The 17,516-nt window shown below is 48.9% G+C and overlaps 2 protein-coding genes across 2 annotated transcripts in view; both read right to left on the reverse strand.

Moving 5' to 3' along the window:
- The window catches only part of LOC139049761 (latrophilin Cirl-like), a 1,359,947-nt gene that overhangs the window by 751,156 nt on the left and 591,275 nt on the right, over positions 1 to 17,516 (reverse strand). The gene's annotated exons all lie outside the window — the stretch shown is intronic.
- Positions 10,162 to 13,555, reverse strand: LOC135917289 (beta-galactosidase-like). The gene is made up of 2 exons (XM_065450841.1): positions 11,822 to 13,555; positions 10,162 to 11,075 (listed from the first exon to the last, which is right to left on the reverse strand). Exons 1-2 carry the CDS (start codon positions 13,406 to 13,408, stop codon positions 10,650 to 10,652), a joined length of 2,013 nt encoding a protein of 670 aa, XP_065306913.1. The 5' UTR covers positions 13,409 to 13,555; the 3' UTR covers positions 10,162 to 10,649.

The raw sequence follows: 17,516 nt of genomic DNA on the forward strand, positions 1-17,516 counted from the left end.
CTCGGATGATGATCGGCAGTTGTTGATCAAACGCAGGCAAGAAACGATGAGGTCAGATGTACAAGAAATATTTATACGTGAACTTTTCTATATACATGGCAGGTAAAACAAATACATTACAAACTTGAACAATTGAGAAACAAAGTCTCACTCTTCTACTGTCTCAATGACTGTTAGAGCCCAGACTCGTTTTAACGTACATAGTACGGAGGCTCACTGATCTATCAGCAATCCTGATTTCAGCCAAGTCTGAGGGACAGCATGTCGTCCCGATTTTTATAGCCCAAATATACAAAGAAAAAAGGCGGTAGGGCCGTTGGCCCGTCCCACAGGTTCAGTTGCCAATCAGAGTCAACCGTTTGTTAAGCCACAACCCACAGGGATGGGCTTACTCTTAAAAATAAACATATTGGAAAACAAAGCTCTTTTCCTTCTTCGCCAAAACTCCGTTGCCCTCTCATTTCTCCGTAGTGAGTGACCGGCTCAGCAAAACACGCCAGGCCCGAATAAGTTATCGCTAGACCGTTTCAAATCCCAACGGCGTCTAGGCTGCAAATGTCTCGGAAGCAGGGGCACCGGCACCACGAGTGCCGCTGTACTCAAAGTTTGGCCGTCTGGGAGACGGATGACCCTCCTTGTCCTTCAAACTTATTGTCTACAAGACAAAGTTCTTTGAGTGCGTGTTTCCAAGACGCCGTCGTGCGAATGCACTCTTTACGTGTGCACCGCATTCCTACAGCGTGCACGGTAAGCTGGTCTTAGACACCACGCAGGCAGTCGCACCCAACAACAAGGCTGGCGATTACGTTCCGGACGCGTAGAGGATTAGGTCCATGCTCACTGCATGCGGCACGGAGTCAGAGTTGCTAAGTCCTTCTTAACCTCGGCGGCGCCTCCAATTAGTCAGGGACTCGGGCGCCAGACCCGCAATACCTTTTGTACAGCGGTTCGTTTCAAGGCTGGTCTGTGTGACCCGTCGGCGGACTGCCAACATCGTGCGCACAATACTGACTTCCAGGAATCGGCACACGCCCGCCTGGCACCTGCCGCGACGCGTCACCCAACCCCGCGCGTTGCCTGTGACCCCACATAACACAGCAACTGTCGCCCCGCTGACATGGGGGGAAGTGAACCCCCTCTCTATACACAAAGCACGAGGCCGATTCGTGAGACTTAAGAGCCCGAACAATCAGAGCGACCTTACAGGGCCGTTGTACCCAACACACTTCCATTTGACTCACAAAAGAGAGGAATGCAATTACAATAAAGAAACTGTCACACATGGCGTCATCATGTTGGAAGCGTAGATGATTTTGCATGCACTTTGGCCTGAACACTTTTACGGAGTCGTGGAAACTTTCGGTCCACTGTCCTAGAAGCAGAAGAGCACCTAAAGAACATCAGTATATTATGCTAAATAACAAGCGTGCATTCGAGTTATAGCTAGACGTAGGAGACGTCCCTTTGTATGTTTTCGGACAAATAAAACGCTTATCAGACTTCAAGGAGTGATAATTTATAATTTTCTGTGATAGAGGATGCGCCAAGAATACTTTACTGTGACGGCATTCAAGCACCCGAAACTAGGTTTACCTTATCAGTCCATCTGCCCAGTCCGTCCGTTCCGTTCTGTTGCACTGACGATAACCTTCGTCGTCATCGACAATACACAATTCTTTTTTTTTTATCATCGGGTCCCCTCGTCTTACTGAGCATCGTCATATGCCCAAGAGCGACGAGAAATAAAATTTCTCCACAACCACTTGCAGTGGGATTTGACCCCGTGCCAGTGAAGTATTTCGTGCACTTGGGAGTCGTGCGCGCCAACCGCTGAGCTAAAGCCCAGCATTCGCAGTGCTGCAGGCAATTAAGGGAAAGGTTTGAGCTTCCTACAGACTCTGAGAGCAGCGACATTTGTGCACGTATCTCGGAGGCAAGACCGGGCAACACTGTTGTGGTGGTGAATGAGATTACGTTCATCGGTTAAAATGTTTTTTTTTTTGTTTTTTTTTTTTTGACAAGGTGGCGGTGTTTCTGCGGCCAATGCCTTCGTTGTCGCGGTCGAGAATAAGCACAAAAGAGGCATACCTGACAATGATAAGTCTAAAACATAGCAGATACCCAGAATTGAGGATGCGCCGGGAATAAGATCGTTGGTGGAAAACAACGTGGAAAGCATCGACAACGTCAACTGCACACAGAGACACCAGACAGACATGGACATGCAGTTTACACAGTAGCTCGCAGTATTCTCGGGAGCCAAGTGAACATGGCGAATATAGACGAAGTAAATATAGACCATTTCATCGAGAGCGCCGCCATCTTGTGATCACAGCGCAGTCAATCATCCGGTACATTATGCCGTCATGCTGGTATGTGGGACCGCGTTGGTAGGTGCACACCGGACGTGCTGTTGACGACGAGTTGCAAGTTTTCACGTTTTCCTGAGAAGTGTCGAAACGTTTTTGTGAAAGGGAAAGTTGTTAGTCTGTCGTTAGTAAGCTTTAAGCTTAGATATCGCCGTAACATGCAGGTGCAAGTTGGAATCAGCTAGCGTAAGACAGGGGTAATCGCGGATCGCTGTGCGAAGCCTTCGTCCTGGCAGTGGACATGAATAGATGATGATGATGATGATGATGATGATGATGATGATGATGCTGGAGCCGGAATATCAAACGGCGACGGGCCCTGAGCCGATGTCGCTCCGCCAACGATGAAAAATAAGAGGCGAGACAAGTCTGAACGTTGTCGACATGTAACCTACGTACGAGCAGCAACGTGTTATCGTTCTACGTCTAGGCTTGATCTCACGAGCTCGTATATTAAGGCACTACTCAGGTGACAATAGTAAGAGGTGTCTGCGTATGCCATGCGATGTGCCGCACCAGCGTGCATCACAATTCAGGTAACTAGCGAAGCAACGAGGAATCAAGGAAACCAACAGTCACTAGATTTAAAGTTTTTCTTCTAAATGCAACAAACCTCGTCAAATTTGGTGCACTGGTCGGCGAGAAAAACGAATTCTCCTTTTGCGTGTGTTTAGATAGAAGCACCCAAGCTAGAGCTTCTTCCCAACATGTAACGCCATAGCATTCAAAGATCCCTGACTGTTTCCCACGCTGCCCGGCAACTGCAGCTTATATAACCGCAATGTTTCCCTGCAAAAGCTGGCGGTGCACAGTATGCCCGAAGGCGAGCTTTATGGTTCTTTCAGTTCTCCTCCTCCCCTCCCATAACCCCCCCCCCCCCCGGCAATGCCTACGCGCTACGCGGATGGCATGCCTGGTTCGGGTTGGATTGTTAGGAATTTTTGTCTAACGGACAACGCCGCCGACGCCAACACCAGATTTTCCGCGACACGGGGCCCTTAACGGTCAAAAGTTCAGAACTTATTCAATTCAACCTATTCACTCTGAACTATCACACAATGACGATTACCGTTCAAATAGTATAATATATATTTTATTTTCATGCGTTAAACTATATGTTTTTATGTGTCCGTATTAATGCCACCCAACAAATCATCCTCTAACCGCTGGGTTCTTGTCCAGTTCCCCGTGGCGTTCACCATAATAAATAATTGCGTTCACCAGAACGCAATTATTTGAGGAAGAAGCAGGGCACCAAAACAGACAAAGAAAAAAATATGGTGCTCTTTTCACAGACAGGAGATTGCTGCTACGATGTTTTCTGGTACACTCCGATGTCATTGTCGCTGAAGGAATCGTCCAAGTCGGTCTTCTTCTTTCTTTCTTTTTTTTTTGGAATCCCATCAAGGTGAAAATTGCAGGGAATCTCTTCTACCGCACAACTACTTCCTCGTTCAACTTTCTGCTGTACAAAGAAGCCAGCAAAATTTCTGTTATAAACATCAGAAATAGCGAGGTATAATGGAGGCAGGCGGTCCATCAAGAACTGCGAATGGAGCCGAACAGTGAATACTACAATGCAAAGATGTTTTGTTTGCGCAACCAACGTAGTACAACGTTCTTCTACAACTTTCTGAAACTTACTCATCTGAACTACAAAAAAAATTTTTCGCTGATGGAAACCGCTGGACAACTTTTCACGCGCAGCTCTGAACCTTATTTCAAACTCTTAAATACAGAGAAGCAAAGTCGCGTAATTCCTTAATTATCAGGACTGAGGTTATGCTACCAATTTTTTTCAACACGTAAGCGTGACGAAATTGTCAGTGTCGCCCGAGTGCGAAGTACTGAGAGGGATAGCTAGGTCTAGCCATGCACGGACTGGACTCGAGCAACAACGCTCGCCGCCTACGGAGTCCATTCCGGCCGAGGTTTAGCCTTGTGCTGAAGTCGTTTCAGAACGCCGGCGTTCCCGAAGTCCTGGAACAGTGCTAACCGAATCGAGTGAAATAAACACGCTCAGAAAGCAAGGAGGAAAGAGAAAAGAAGAAGGCAGGGAGGTTAACCAGAATAACGTCCGCTTGGCTACCCTACACCGGGGGAATGGGAAAGGGGAAAGCAAAGATCACAGGGAGAAAGAGGGGGGAAGGAAAGAAGGAAATTGCGGCAAGTTCGCTGACGCGTGTGGTTTTACAAAAATTGCCTTAATAGTCACAGGTGGTCGCACAAACCCGTCGTCCTTAAGAAACACAAAAGTCCCTTCACCGCTTTATGGGCCGACGGGTGATGGGGGCGGTGTTCCAGCAGCACCTGCACAGAAAGTGGCCGATTGTCCAGTTTTTGGAAAGCTTTGGCAAGTTCTTGTCTCTCTAGGGCATATCTTGGACAGTGGCACAGCAGGTGGTCGATGTTTTCTTCGGTGCCACAGACCTCGCATGCTGCACTGTCAGTCACTCCAATTAATGTAGAGTATGCCTTTGTGAAGGCCACTCCTAACCAAAGGCGACAGAGAAGCAAGCAATAAAGATTCAGTAACGCAACTAAGATGACACCAGAGTCTCCAGATTGCTTGGCGTCTATCGACGACGTAGTCGCGCAACCCAACCTACCACGCTTCACCGTTCCTCGATTTCCAAAGACGCAACTGGAGTCGCGACGCCGTAAACAGTTGCAAATCGCCGCATTTCTTTTCGAACGTCAATTTCGAAGCCGCACGCGCGCATTGCATGAAACACCCCCGCCGCCCTTCGAACCATAGAAAGGCGAAACCTGAGCAAGCCGGCGAAGCTCCGGGGATCCGCGATCGTGCGCGCAAGATGGGATGGGGAGGGTTGGGGGCTCAGATGCTTCATAGTTCATTGCAACGCGATGGAAGTTGCGAAACAACGCGAAGCCGCCGTTTGACTCAAAAAAAAAAAAAGTACCACGGTTGAGGCGAACATTTCGCGCAACACAGCCACGTTCACGGTTTGGCCTCCAGCCACGACATTCCGGTGCTTCCACGCAACTTCAGCGACACACACATTTTATTTCTTTCTCGATTATTCAATTGTTGCAACATATTTGCGGAAAACTGCCTCCCTCGTTGAAAAGGCGATGGAAACATGCGTGAATATACTTCGTTCACGTTAGCGCGATACCAGGCCGGCGGCATCCACACGCGCTAGAAGCACGCAAGGTTGCAGTTTCAAAAGAGACGCCCAGGAGCTGAATGGAAGTAAAGACGTGGGAGGGACTCCCGCTTCCCTGCCATTGCCTGCCCTGCAACGGAACCTTCTACCCACGGTCTATGCTTTGTGGGAAAGAGCGTGAGTAGAACCAATGAAGGGACCTTTCAACCTAGGACAACACATTCTCTGGCGGGTGCTAAAGTAAAGACTCGTGTTCACTGGTTTTAATGTACACATTTCATCACTCCTGTCATTCTGCTGAGTGCAAGGTTGCGTATTTCCAGGACCTTGAGCCAATTCCAGTGAGATGTGGGGCAAAAGCGAAGACGTGTATTCTGGACTGCGGAAGCTTTCAGGGATATTGCTCAGTGGGGGTAGGTCCATTAGATCCGGGCGTTATTACTGGGTTAGCAGCGACACATGGCTGCACTGAGGATGCTTCGCGATAGCCTGAAATCATCGTCCTGCGCGTACTGCGATTTACAAAAAAACCTTGCTATCCAAATATCGGGGCCGTCCTGGAGCTACAACTTATATCGGACAAGGTATTAAATAATGGAATGCGTATGCTCTTTCTGTACACTATACATGGCGTAGAACCAACGAAATCGAAGTTCCTCTTAATCGCCTTCTTCACTCTTCATGCCATCACTTCTATATCTCAACGTTTCCTAGAACGTAAAGTTATACTAGGGACAAATGAGTACCACCTGTTCCGATATGACTTTACGGTGTCAGCACTGCTTTGATACGGCCCTACTTTCTCCAGCGGAGCAGCATCGTGGGCCTCGTCGCCGCCGAAGCTCTCGGAGCAATGCATGGAATTGGAGTGGGCGCGTGGAGCCAAACAACGCTTCTGGCCCGGGGTTCGGGTTCGGCTTACAAACGGCACCCGGATGGCGGAGGGGTCGAACGGAAGGAGGGTGGCACGCGCGCAGTTTGGTGCTCGCGTTACGCGAGCCAACTGCCGGGCGAGGCCGCGCTGTTTTCGTGCCGTTCTCCGTCGCGTGGCCCCCGGCCGAAATTTGCATGTTATCGGAACGGCGGGGGGGGGGGGGGGGGTGTAATCCGAGACGGCAGCGGCGGCGACGAAGCCATCGACGTCGTCGTTGTCGTCGTCGTTTCGGATTCGCTTTTCCGGACGGTAATACGAAATGTTTTGCGCGTGCGAATGCAGCGGGCTCCGGGCCCTTCCGGGCGCCCCCCTCGCTCCCGTTGTCGCATGTACCGCAACTACGCGCGCATTACCCGCAGGCCTTCTGAAACGGCCGCGATGCGGTTGGATCTGAGGAGAAACCACGGGCCACATGCCCGGGCATTACAATCGCTTGCCTAGACACCTTTTCTCCAGCGTCCTTGAGCAGCGAGAGTACTGAATGAAGGTCACGTGAGTCAAACTTTCTTGGTCTCTGAGGGTAAGGGGAAAGAGTGAGAGGGCTAATGTTGCATCCTAACCTAAAATGTCGAAGTCTCTGCTCACGGCTCCTTACAGGCCTACCTACTAGTCGCATGCCCATAATGTACTATGTGTATCTTCTACTGTATCTTATATTCCGCATTGCCACATCGTAACATTTCTTTCGGTAGGCAAACCAGCTCTGCGTAATCGCGCAAGGTGGCGCAAGTGTCATGAAGAGGGTCAGAGCAGCGATAAATCCATAAGCACTTGGATTTAAAGTGGATGCATTCGTCAACCGGTCAGCAGTCAAGATAAGCAAGAGACTTTTAGAGTATTCGTGGCGAAAAAAAGCTGGGAAGAAATTGTAACGACCGGATCCGTCACAGGTGCAGACTGCGGTACAAAAGAGAGAAATTTTGAGGCAGAAAAATAAAATCATGAAGGAGATGTACACAAAATACCAGAATGAAAAACATGTATAGCATACTTGATTGAATCAAGCAAGCTAGGTGACTAGTTGTCACCGCCCCATTTCAATGTGGATGCCAATAAATAATCATCATCATCATCGTCATCATCGTGGAATTGTCATCCACCCGAATGTAGCACAAAGCTACATCGAAAACCAATCTTTTTTTTTTTTTTGCATACAGAAAGCTTCACAGTTGATAGAGAAGTCATCCTGTTTCGATTATTTTTCACGAAGGCGAAGTGGTATGGTAGGGAAGTCTATCTCAGGCTAACCTTACAGTGACGAAGTCAAGAAAATGACTTGCCTCACGCTTACAGGGCCACTAAGTTGACTGGCTCATCCGAAGACTTATGCCCTGGCCACAGGGCGTTCAAAAAAAGACAGAATGGCCCAGTTTACCGGGATGTAAACTAGGTTGACGTGCCGAATCCGCGCCAATAATTTAACACGAAGTGCGCCGACACCTTCGCAGCACTGAACTTTTCTTCTCCTTTGACACTATGAGGAAGTCGTTTACATGACATTCCGTGATTCCTTAAAAAAGAATGATGGGGTTTTACGTGCCAAAACCACTTTCTGATTACGCGGCACGCCGTAGTGGAGGACTCCGGAAATTTCGACCACCTGCTTTTAACGCGCACCTAAATCTAAGTACACGGGCGTTCTCGCATTTCGCCTCCATCGAAATGCGGCCGCCATGGCAGGGATTCGATCCCGCGACCTCCTGCTCAGCAGCCCGACACCATAGCCACTGAGCAACCACGGCGGGTATTCCACGATTCCTTCACCGAGCAAACAAAGCTATACATGTTTCGACGGGTTATACGCGCAGAACTGCGGTACGTCTCTGCTGCTTTCGCGCGTTTTGTTCGAACGCCGCGCATCGCGCCACACGAGACGTACTCGGGTCGTAGACAGTTTGTGGCGCGGGGAGTCGAGTCTCGAAAAAACGCGAACGTCGGCGGGAAAAGTAGCTATCTTTATTTGGTTTTTTTTTCTGTATGCGATTACGCAGAGGCATCGGGAATTCGAGATGCCCTCTGCCCTCCCGAGAGAAGAAAACGAGCCAAAACTTCCTAAGAATAGGCAAGAGCCGATATCAAACAAAACTGGAACAAACGTGACATTGACGAAAATAAAATTAAGCCAGACGTGAGGCTTAAGATAGAAATCTCATTGAAAGAAGTTGTTATAAACGTTATCTTGTGTTTCTATTGTGTGTTCCTTTAATTTTTCTGCTGCGATGGCGCACAAGCTAATGTCACGTATAATTCCTGATAGGCAACAAAAGTGAGATCTAATATTTCCAATTCTAAGTGAGATATTCGAAAACGTGAGCGACACATGTGTACATTTATCATTATTATCCATAAGTTATAAATATGATGACTTTATCGAGGCTTTTTTCTTTCATTTGAAATGTGTTCCATGGTTAACGCGATCAGAAAAAAAAAAGGAAAAGAAGGAAGGACAAGACGGGGAATGAATGCCTGCTAAACGGTTCATACTTACTTTTCACTATTGCTAGAAGACTGAAAATTCATCAGTTATGGGTGGGTGTTCAAATTTTAAGGAATTGTCCGCTAGCTTTCTCAGACCGATTACTGATCACCTGAAGAATGATATCGCTATTTCGTCTTTATAACACAGTTACCAAAGTTAACCGGAAACAATGGCAGACTTGCTATTTGGGGCGAAAATTCGGCAACGATACAACACGGTAAGCCATCGTCAGTTACTTTTGGACATGGGAGTACGACGCTAGGGACCCATTGATCTGCATTAGTTTAAGGAGTTGAATAAATCATGGCATAGCTTAAAGCGCGGTGCCAGCTGGAGTGCCAACATCCACAACCACCGTTTCCGATGACGCAAGTGGTTGATAATTTGAAAGTGAAATATATATGTTGGCGGCGGCTGCTGATATCAACAGTCGTGGTAGAAATTCACAGAAATTGCAACAACCACTTAGCGAAGACAATCATCACTGCGTTATGAATTATAAAGCGTGACAGAGTTATTAGGAAAGATTTATTCGTGCAATGGATGGCGTTATGATACATCGAAAGTGAGGGCGCGAGATTCAAACTTGTTTACTTGACGGAAAACGATTGAGCATTCCAATAGAGAGCATTTCCAGGTAGCAGAAAAAAAAAGTTCACCTTTTTCGACTGCTTTTTGAGTGTAGCTGTAGCGTACTCAGAGGTGCATGTGTGAAGGCAACGTTTTATTCTTTTTTTTTTATAATACTGGGAAGATACTTTTCTGGAATCTATAACGAAATTTTATTGAAACATCGTCAGTCCTGAAAGTGTTGTGTTTTCGCGCCATTACGGATGAAACGCCAACGCGAAAATTTAATCGAATGTTTGCCAAAAGTACATCACTCTCTCACAGGCAAACCGAACTTTAACCCTTTCGGACTGTTAGCCTGAACGCGTCCTCGAATGTTCAACGTGAATCCTGTAGCAAGGATGTTGCACGTGCTTAAAGCGGCTTCGCATAAACTTAACCCCGTATTCTTAAACAATCCTCGACTCTTAAGCTATTTCTCCACTCTCCGAAGTTGAGCACAGTGACACTCATCGACTGAACAAGACACTCTTCACAAGAATTCCTGTGGTTGGTCAAGTGCAATGTGCTTAGACCAATCAATTGAACGCTATCATTACCAAATGTATTTTTTGAAATAAAAAAAATTGAATGAAGCGCAGTGGACGCTTCTCTCGAGGGGCATTGCCATTCACTTGTTCGAGTTATTGGTTAGAAATAGGGTCCAATTCCTCAGATAAGAACAGAAGTGTGAATCATTTCACGAAAGGTTAGCCTTTAAACAGCGTACTTAAGGTATGGTGTGAATCATTTCACGAAAGACTAGCTTTTAAACAGCTGATTCAAGGTATATATGGTCGTTACACAGCAAGATGTCGTCTTAACATGCGAGGTCTAAAAAAGCGTGCTTGAAAACGATTTTAGCGCTGGATTTCTCCTTCACTGACGTTTATGCCAATGGAATCAGAAGATACAAGCATGAATAATTTCAATAAAGAGTATTTTCCTCCGAAAGGGGGAGTTCTTACTCTAAGAGCCCGTAACCCTTAAGCTCTCACGTTGACTAAAACGTCACGGCGACAGTGGTTTCCCTTTAAACTGCGTTCCGGTGATCTTTGTAAAGCCCAATCGCGACATCTCTGTCTCTCCTTATGCAGCACGATGGCATTCCATATCGCGCCATGGAATCATGGCGTAGGCAAATTTCCCTGCGCGTCGAGCAAATGCTGATCGACGAGCCTCACACTCCTGTCGTTCGGCACACGGTCCACTTCGAACAGCATCAGCCTATTCTCCTGCGGATGTTTCACCAGGAACGGAGCTGGAAGGTACAGTCGCACTTGGGGACCGGCCATGGGCCAGTAACGGCCCAGGTTGATGCCGTTCACGTAAGCGACACCTCTGCCCCAACCCGTCGGGTCCAGAAAGGTGTCCAGGGGCTCCTGCTTGTCGGAAAGGGTGAAGCTGCCCGCGAAGAAGCCCGGCAGCTTGCCATCGCCTTCCTTGCGGACGATGCGCAGAAGCTCAGTGACGTCCTGGCTTCTCGTGAGTGGAACCACCTCCATGGTCCAGTCCGTTACGTGGTTGTCGTTGAGCGTAACGTTCTTCAAGCCCTTTGGTTTGTCGCGTGGAAAAGAAGCAGATAAAGATGTTAGCCTTGAGTTTTTATTTTTAAAAAAATACGTTATGAACAAACCAAAACACATCATCTTAACCTGGTTATTCCCGAACGGTGCTGCGGCAGCAGTATGAGCACAGATTTATTAAGGTGAGGGTTTCAAACCCAGTCGATTTCCGTGGAGTTCGTACGCGAGCATACGCTCGTTTTGCGTTAGCATCATCAGCCCCCCCCCCCCCCCCCCCAAACCGCGCTTCTTTGTGCGTCAAAACAGAAAAGCAAAAAAAAGCTTCTACTCCATCCGACCTAGTCGTATATGTAAAGATACAGATAAATGGGGTCAGAAAGGCAGAGAGGTCAACCGGAAGATTCTGGTTTGCGAGACCCTGTACTCGGGGAAGCTTAAAGGAAAACTGCACATGCTACCTGTGTACCTCAGATCACGTTATTACCTCGACAAGTATACATCAAGTGGCAAGCCTATTCGGATGAAATCCCGCTATCGACCGATATGAATGGCTTGGCCCAAAGAAATCACACATGACAGCTAACTCGCACTAAGATGCACAGGGACTCGAAAATTCGAACTAGCTCTCACGCGTAAGCCAAGGCCATAACACATTCAACTTTCAACTGCTGCGCTTTCACGAGTAGTTTGGCTAGGCACGAGAAAGCAACATGACACAGCAAACACGTCAGGCGTGACAGCGCGCAGTCACACCTGGCAGTCTCTACACGCACCTTGCGATCATGGTTCCGGTTGCCAACTTGATCTCTTCCCATGTTCTCCACCAGAATCACAAGCTTGTCGCCCTTATTCACGGGGATGTCACCCTCAGTCTTCGGGCCACCGGAGACCGGCTGAAAGCTGTAAAAGATGTGCCTCGAGTTCTGCACGAACACGTGCGCTCGGTCACGGAGGCCGTGCAACCGCAGTCGTCCTTTTCCCTGAACGTCCACGTTCACATTCGCCGTGTACAGGACGAATCCGTAGTCCTGTCCGACCTCTTCGAATGTGAGCGGAAACTTGGACTGCTTGCGGTTCAGCCAGTTTTTCTGGCTGAAGTGGTTCAGCGCGTCGTTCATGCCCATGTAATGGTTCAACTTCACTGCCCCGAAGTTGAGTTTCTTTGCTGCGCCGGGAGGTTCACCGTTAGGAAGCGGCAGGAAGTCCTTGATGACCTCCCTAAACTTGTAGTACATGGGCCTCAACGAGCCGTCTTCGGCCACCGGAGCGCCGTAGTCATAGCTCGTCACAACGGGGGCGTCCATGCTCATGGAGGATTTGAATCCGAAACTGGTACCTCCGTGAAACATGTAGATGGTGACGGACGCCCCCATCTTCAGAAGGTCTCTAAATTTGTCGACCAGCTCGAGGTGGCTCTTGTTGGAGCGATCGAAAGTCCAGTGGTCCATCCAACCCGTGTAGTACTCCGCAACGAACCACGGACAGGGACGAACCTGGGCCCAGTCCATGACCGCGAACATCTTCTTGGGATCCTGAGTGTAGTCGAAGTTCCCGGCCACCAAAATATCGCGAACCTTGTCGCACGTGTAGTAAAACTCATCGGGAAAGTCGTTCCGAAAGTAGATGACGTCACGTCCGAAGTGCTTCTCCAGAGCAGACAACACGTGGTCCATGTAGTTCACGTCGCAGTGCTTGTAGTGTCCAAACTCGTTTTCCACCTGGACGGCGAAGATGGGACCACCGTTCTTGTACAAGTGCGGCGCCAGCATGGGCAGGAGCTTGTTGTACCATCTGTCCGTGAGGTTGAGATAGTTGACATCCATGCTTCGGTACTTCATCTTTGGGTGCTTTCTCAGTAGCCAGTAGGGAAAGCCACCGTTGTCTCTTTCGGCGCATATGTAAGGCCCTGGCCTCAGAACGGCAAGCAGGCCCTCGTTCTTGACTTCGTTGAGGAACGCCACGACGTCGTACATGCCTTCGAAGTTGTACTCGAGCGGTTCCGGCTCGTGACTGCTCCATTCGACGTAAAAGTCGACGGCGTTCAGACCCGCCATTCGCGCCTTGCGTAGTCTGTCCTTCCAGTAGGCGCGAGGGATGCGGAAGTAGTGCATGGCCCCGGCCACGAACTGGAAGGGCTTGCCATCCCTCAGGAACCGCTTGTTCGCGTGGTCAACGACGAGCGATCGTCCACGGATAGAGGGCAGCACCAGGCAGGAAGTCAACCAGACGAGACATGCCGCTGCCCAGAACTGAGACGCCATGCGCCGATTCGTTCCAATCGACGTGTTTCTCACGTGCAGCCATGGCCATTCAGAAAGGAGCCCAATTAGAAGACTCAGGAGCATTATAAAAGGGCTCATATCTCGAGAAAGTAACTACGTTTTACATTCATTACACTTTTTTGGGGGGGAATGTGTTGCGTAAGTAACTATTTCTGAATAGAATGACTAGTTTTCATACATACCTATAGCCTATTTAAGAGAAGCGTACGCGCTCCAGGAAGAAAGATCTAGTAACAGAAACGTTCCTCTCCGCACGCTCTGTTAACGGGCTTCTGGCATACTTCCGGCAGTAAATCAGACGTTCGTGACGACTTATGCTAAAAAAAAAAAGACAGACCAGACATTGACGTCGAACACAATAGAGAAATATGCCCACAGTTGTATTGCTTCGTATCGCGTCGACGTGACTGGTTTCTCTTTGTAGGAAACATAGTAGGAAAAGATCGTCTTTTGTTTTGGGGTGTTTCAGACGAAACCAGGTGTTGTGAGACAGTCGCAGACGACGCACTGAACCCGGTGGCAAGGCCTTATTTTATTTTCTGCACACCTGCCAACATCCCGCAACGCCCTCTGACGTATTTATTGCGACTTATCAGGAACACAAAGCACGAGGACCACAACCACAGAGATTAACACATACAAGCTCATTTATTCCTATACTGTCGTTTTTCTCTCACGTTGGAAAAAAAAAAGAGAAAAAAAAACGCTTTGTTCGCTGTTATTAGCGGAACAGCAGTTTTACAAAATTTGCGCCTTGAATTCACTAGTTGCCCCGTCAATGTAACAACAAACACTTCTGGCGCTATCGAGGCCTAATGAAACATACATTCTGGCAGATTGAGTCTGGCTTCCAGAATAAAAACGAATTAGAAAAATAAAGCACACCAGATTTCTTCTGTAGTCAACAACTGTCGAACAAGGAATGTCGTTGGCGAAAACTTTTCGACAACCGGACTTCTTTTCGTAAGGGCAGCAACTGTTCTGCTCAGCAGCGCTCTCGTACGCGTTGCTTATCGCCTTATCGGCCATTCCTTCCGTTGTAATAGGAGTCTAAAAATCTAATGTTCATTCGGCATGTCTCGTCACGCACGTCACGTGCTAGGGACGCTCGCCTCGTAAACCAAACCCACCAGATATACCCACATCAAAATATCAATCGGCTTTCAGCTTATCATCCGTGGCCAGATATCACATGCTAAACAAAAGCAGTGACAAAAGGTAGAACGAGTTCAACCACCCGACCGCATTGATGAGGAAGGAAAAGAAAAACAATTTAGAATTTCCCTCCCGAAATGAGTACCTCGGCCCTACGCGGCGAGGCACAGGCATTAAATAGGCTGGCCAATCATGCCAAATACGCGCGCAATACGATAGCGCGCGCAGGCGGGTCGGCGTTTCTAAGACTAATATTCATTCATGCCTTCCGCTCGTCCTCTTCAGCTCATCGGCCAGCTTCAGACAGAGCCTCGCGGAAAAGCCGAACACACGACCGTATGCCTTCCTTCCGTCGTGCATAAAATGCCGAATGCATATGCGGTGGTGAAGACTTTCTAGCGGCATAGCCACAAGGCTCCTTTTCCTTTTTCTTTCTTTTCTTTTTTTTTTTAACGCGCGCACGAGCATCGGAGAGATATAAACGCTGCGGGTCGGTCCGCGGCCAGGCACCCGGAAAAGGGGGCAAACGCAATACCGCCTCTATCAAAAGAGATGACGCTCGCGTACGCAAAGCATACGCAAGCCACGGGAAACGCGCAGAAAGAAGGGGGTTGGGGGGGAGGTGGCGCAGAGGCCTATTATTCTGTTTTATGAAGCCCACTTCCACCCCACCCGCCTTTCGACGGCAGTATCCAATTTCCCGAAGTCTTTCGCCCCCTCTCCTCGGAAGACGGTCGAATTCATCCGCTTTTATGGGTTCGCGGGGAGAAGTGAGGAGCGGGGTGCACAGAGCCCGCGTATGAGGGACAACCGAGCATCGCTGGGTGTCTGGCCCACAGCGCTCGAAGGCAATACCGGAACGGCCGGCAACACAGGGGCCAACGGGTTTTCGCCGCGTCTGTCTGCATTCAGTGCGTCTCTTCTTCGCCGTCGTCCTGTTCTTCCGTGCCAACGTACACACGCAGCTCCACGCAGTTTCCTGACAGACCCTCCGCGTGCGAGCGCAGAAGTACACACAATGGAAGGCGCGCGCCCCGAATTGTCGGTGTTTTCACGTGGGACGTCGCGTCCCACAAAAGCTCAAAGAAACCCCTAGCGCGACCGCAATCATCGACGACCCCCCCCCCCCTCTCTCTCTCTCTCTCTCTCGTTCGGAAGGACAAGAAGATTGCCCCTGAAAGCTATGAAAGCTATAGGGTGCGTATTTACAGATTGGCGACGATTGCGATGGTCCGATGAAATCGTCGGCGTTATGCGGGACGTAGATTGGGGTCGCGAACCTGGTTTCCGGACGTCTGTTACGTTGCTTCGTGATGAAATGTGTGAACGCATCCGTGTCGTATCCGTTTGCGATTGGGTTTCACGAGCCAGTCCGACGTTTATTTCTACGCAGGGACGACGTTTAACGCTGCAATTTGTCGGTCGGCGAGCCTCATTCGGCTGCGTAACGCTCTAATGAAAAACTGTGATGTCTGTGCCACGCTCCTATACGGTGTTTAAGTTATCACTCCATCATTCAAAACTGCGGTCAATGGCCAACATTTTATTACACATTGCGAAACTTTATGTATTCATAGCTAAAAATAACGGTAGCAATAATTTTGTCATCATTGTCCTCTTAGCACGTAAGCGACTACTTTTATTATTTATTGAATGACTGATTACATTTACACTATAATACATATAATGTTGGTTGACAGGCCCGAATATTCTGACCTTACATCGCAACGATAATAGGCCCTTTGATATGATTATTCACGGTTACTGAACTTTGCGATCAGGCGAGACTTCCTCAGGTGAACGATGCGACCCAAGTGCGAAATATCTGTGAGATCAACTTCTCTCATTAACTATTTGCTGGTGACAAACGTTTCCGAATTGTCTTCACAGAAACCAACTCATCTTCAGCGCATGGTCTATAGCAGTGGCAACCGAAAAAGAAAGAAACGGGGGGGGGGGGGTGTAATCAATCGGCACGTGACCTATATGGCGCAATACACACGGAAACAAAAAAAGGAAGGGCCAATCCGGCAAAACGCGGCAAACTGGGTGAGATCAGCCAGCAATCCCAGGCAGCCAGCGTCGTCCGAGTGCGTAACCCCGATCTTCGGATTCCCCACGACGCGTGGCCAATGTCACAGCCACCGGCGGATTAGTGCCCCGGTCGGATCAGTAATCGGATCATGTCGGGGGATCGAAGTAATCATAACATTCCTGAACCGAGGCCCCCCCGACGGTCGCGCGGCGACCCCCGTCCTATTACAAGCGCACCCGTCTAAGCTGGGTCGCGCTGGACGCTGGCCCCGACACGGCACAGAGACTCAATGAGGAAAGCGAGCGCCGCAGAAGCGGTCGCGCCAACATAAAGCAGCACGCAATGGGGCACGTCACACGTCCTCCTCGGACATTGAGGCTGTGCGGCCAAATCCCTTACCCAAGTACTGATTACTGCAGAACCTATAAAGCGTAGCAGAAGGGGTGCTAAACCTGAAGCCAGTGGTTTAATAAAGGCGCGAAGGAACAGGGTTGCGCAATTCAATAAACCGCCGGCCCTGATTTCGAATGGTACCGTGTCTTACGCAAGCGAAGGAGGAAACCCACAGCGATCTCACGGTGACGCTCGTCATAATCACTTAATATCATCTTGGAAGCGTCAGACAGGAGGACAGGGGACACAAAAAGAAGATCGCCGGAACTCGTTGACTTCGGAAACACTTCGGCAGAAGGAAATATATATATACGAAGATTCTCACTCATATCAAACTACATGTCAGATATCCAGTATCAGGTACTCGATTCGTAGCGGATACACAGTTAAATAAATACAGGACGTACGTGGTGACACGTTCATCCATTTTCAGTATCCGCCACTCCCAATCTCTGCGAAACAGTTGCAATGCGCATGCCATCTCTTGGATAATCCTAATCAGACGCTGCCTAAACTAACTGTGGCGTATAGTCGTGCAGCTGTCGATCCTACCTTTGTAGATATGCGAACCGCAGACGCGTCGCGTGCCACGTGACACCCGCA

Source organism: Dermacentor albipictus, chromosome 9, assembly GCF_038994185.2.
Source record: "Dermacentor albipictus isolate Rhodes 1998 colony chromosome 9, USDA_Dalb.pri_finalv2, whole genome shotgun sequence".
Classification (NCBI taxonomy): domain Eukaryota; kingdom Metazoa; phylum Arthropoda; class Arachnida; order Ixodida; family Ixodidae; genus Dermacentor; species Dermacentor albipictus.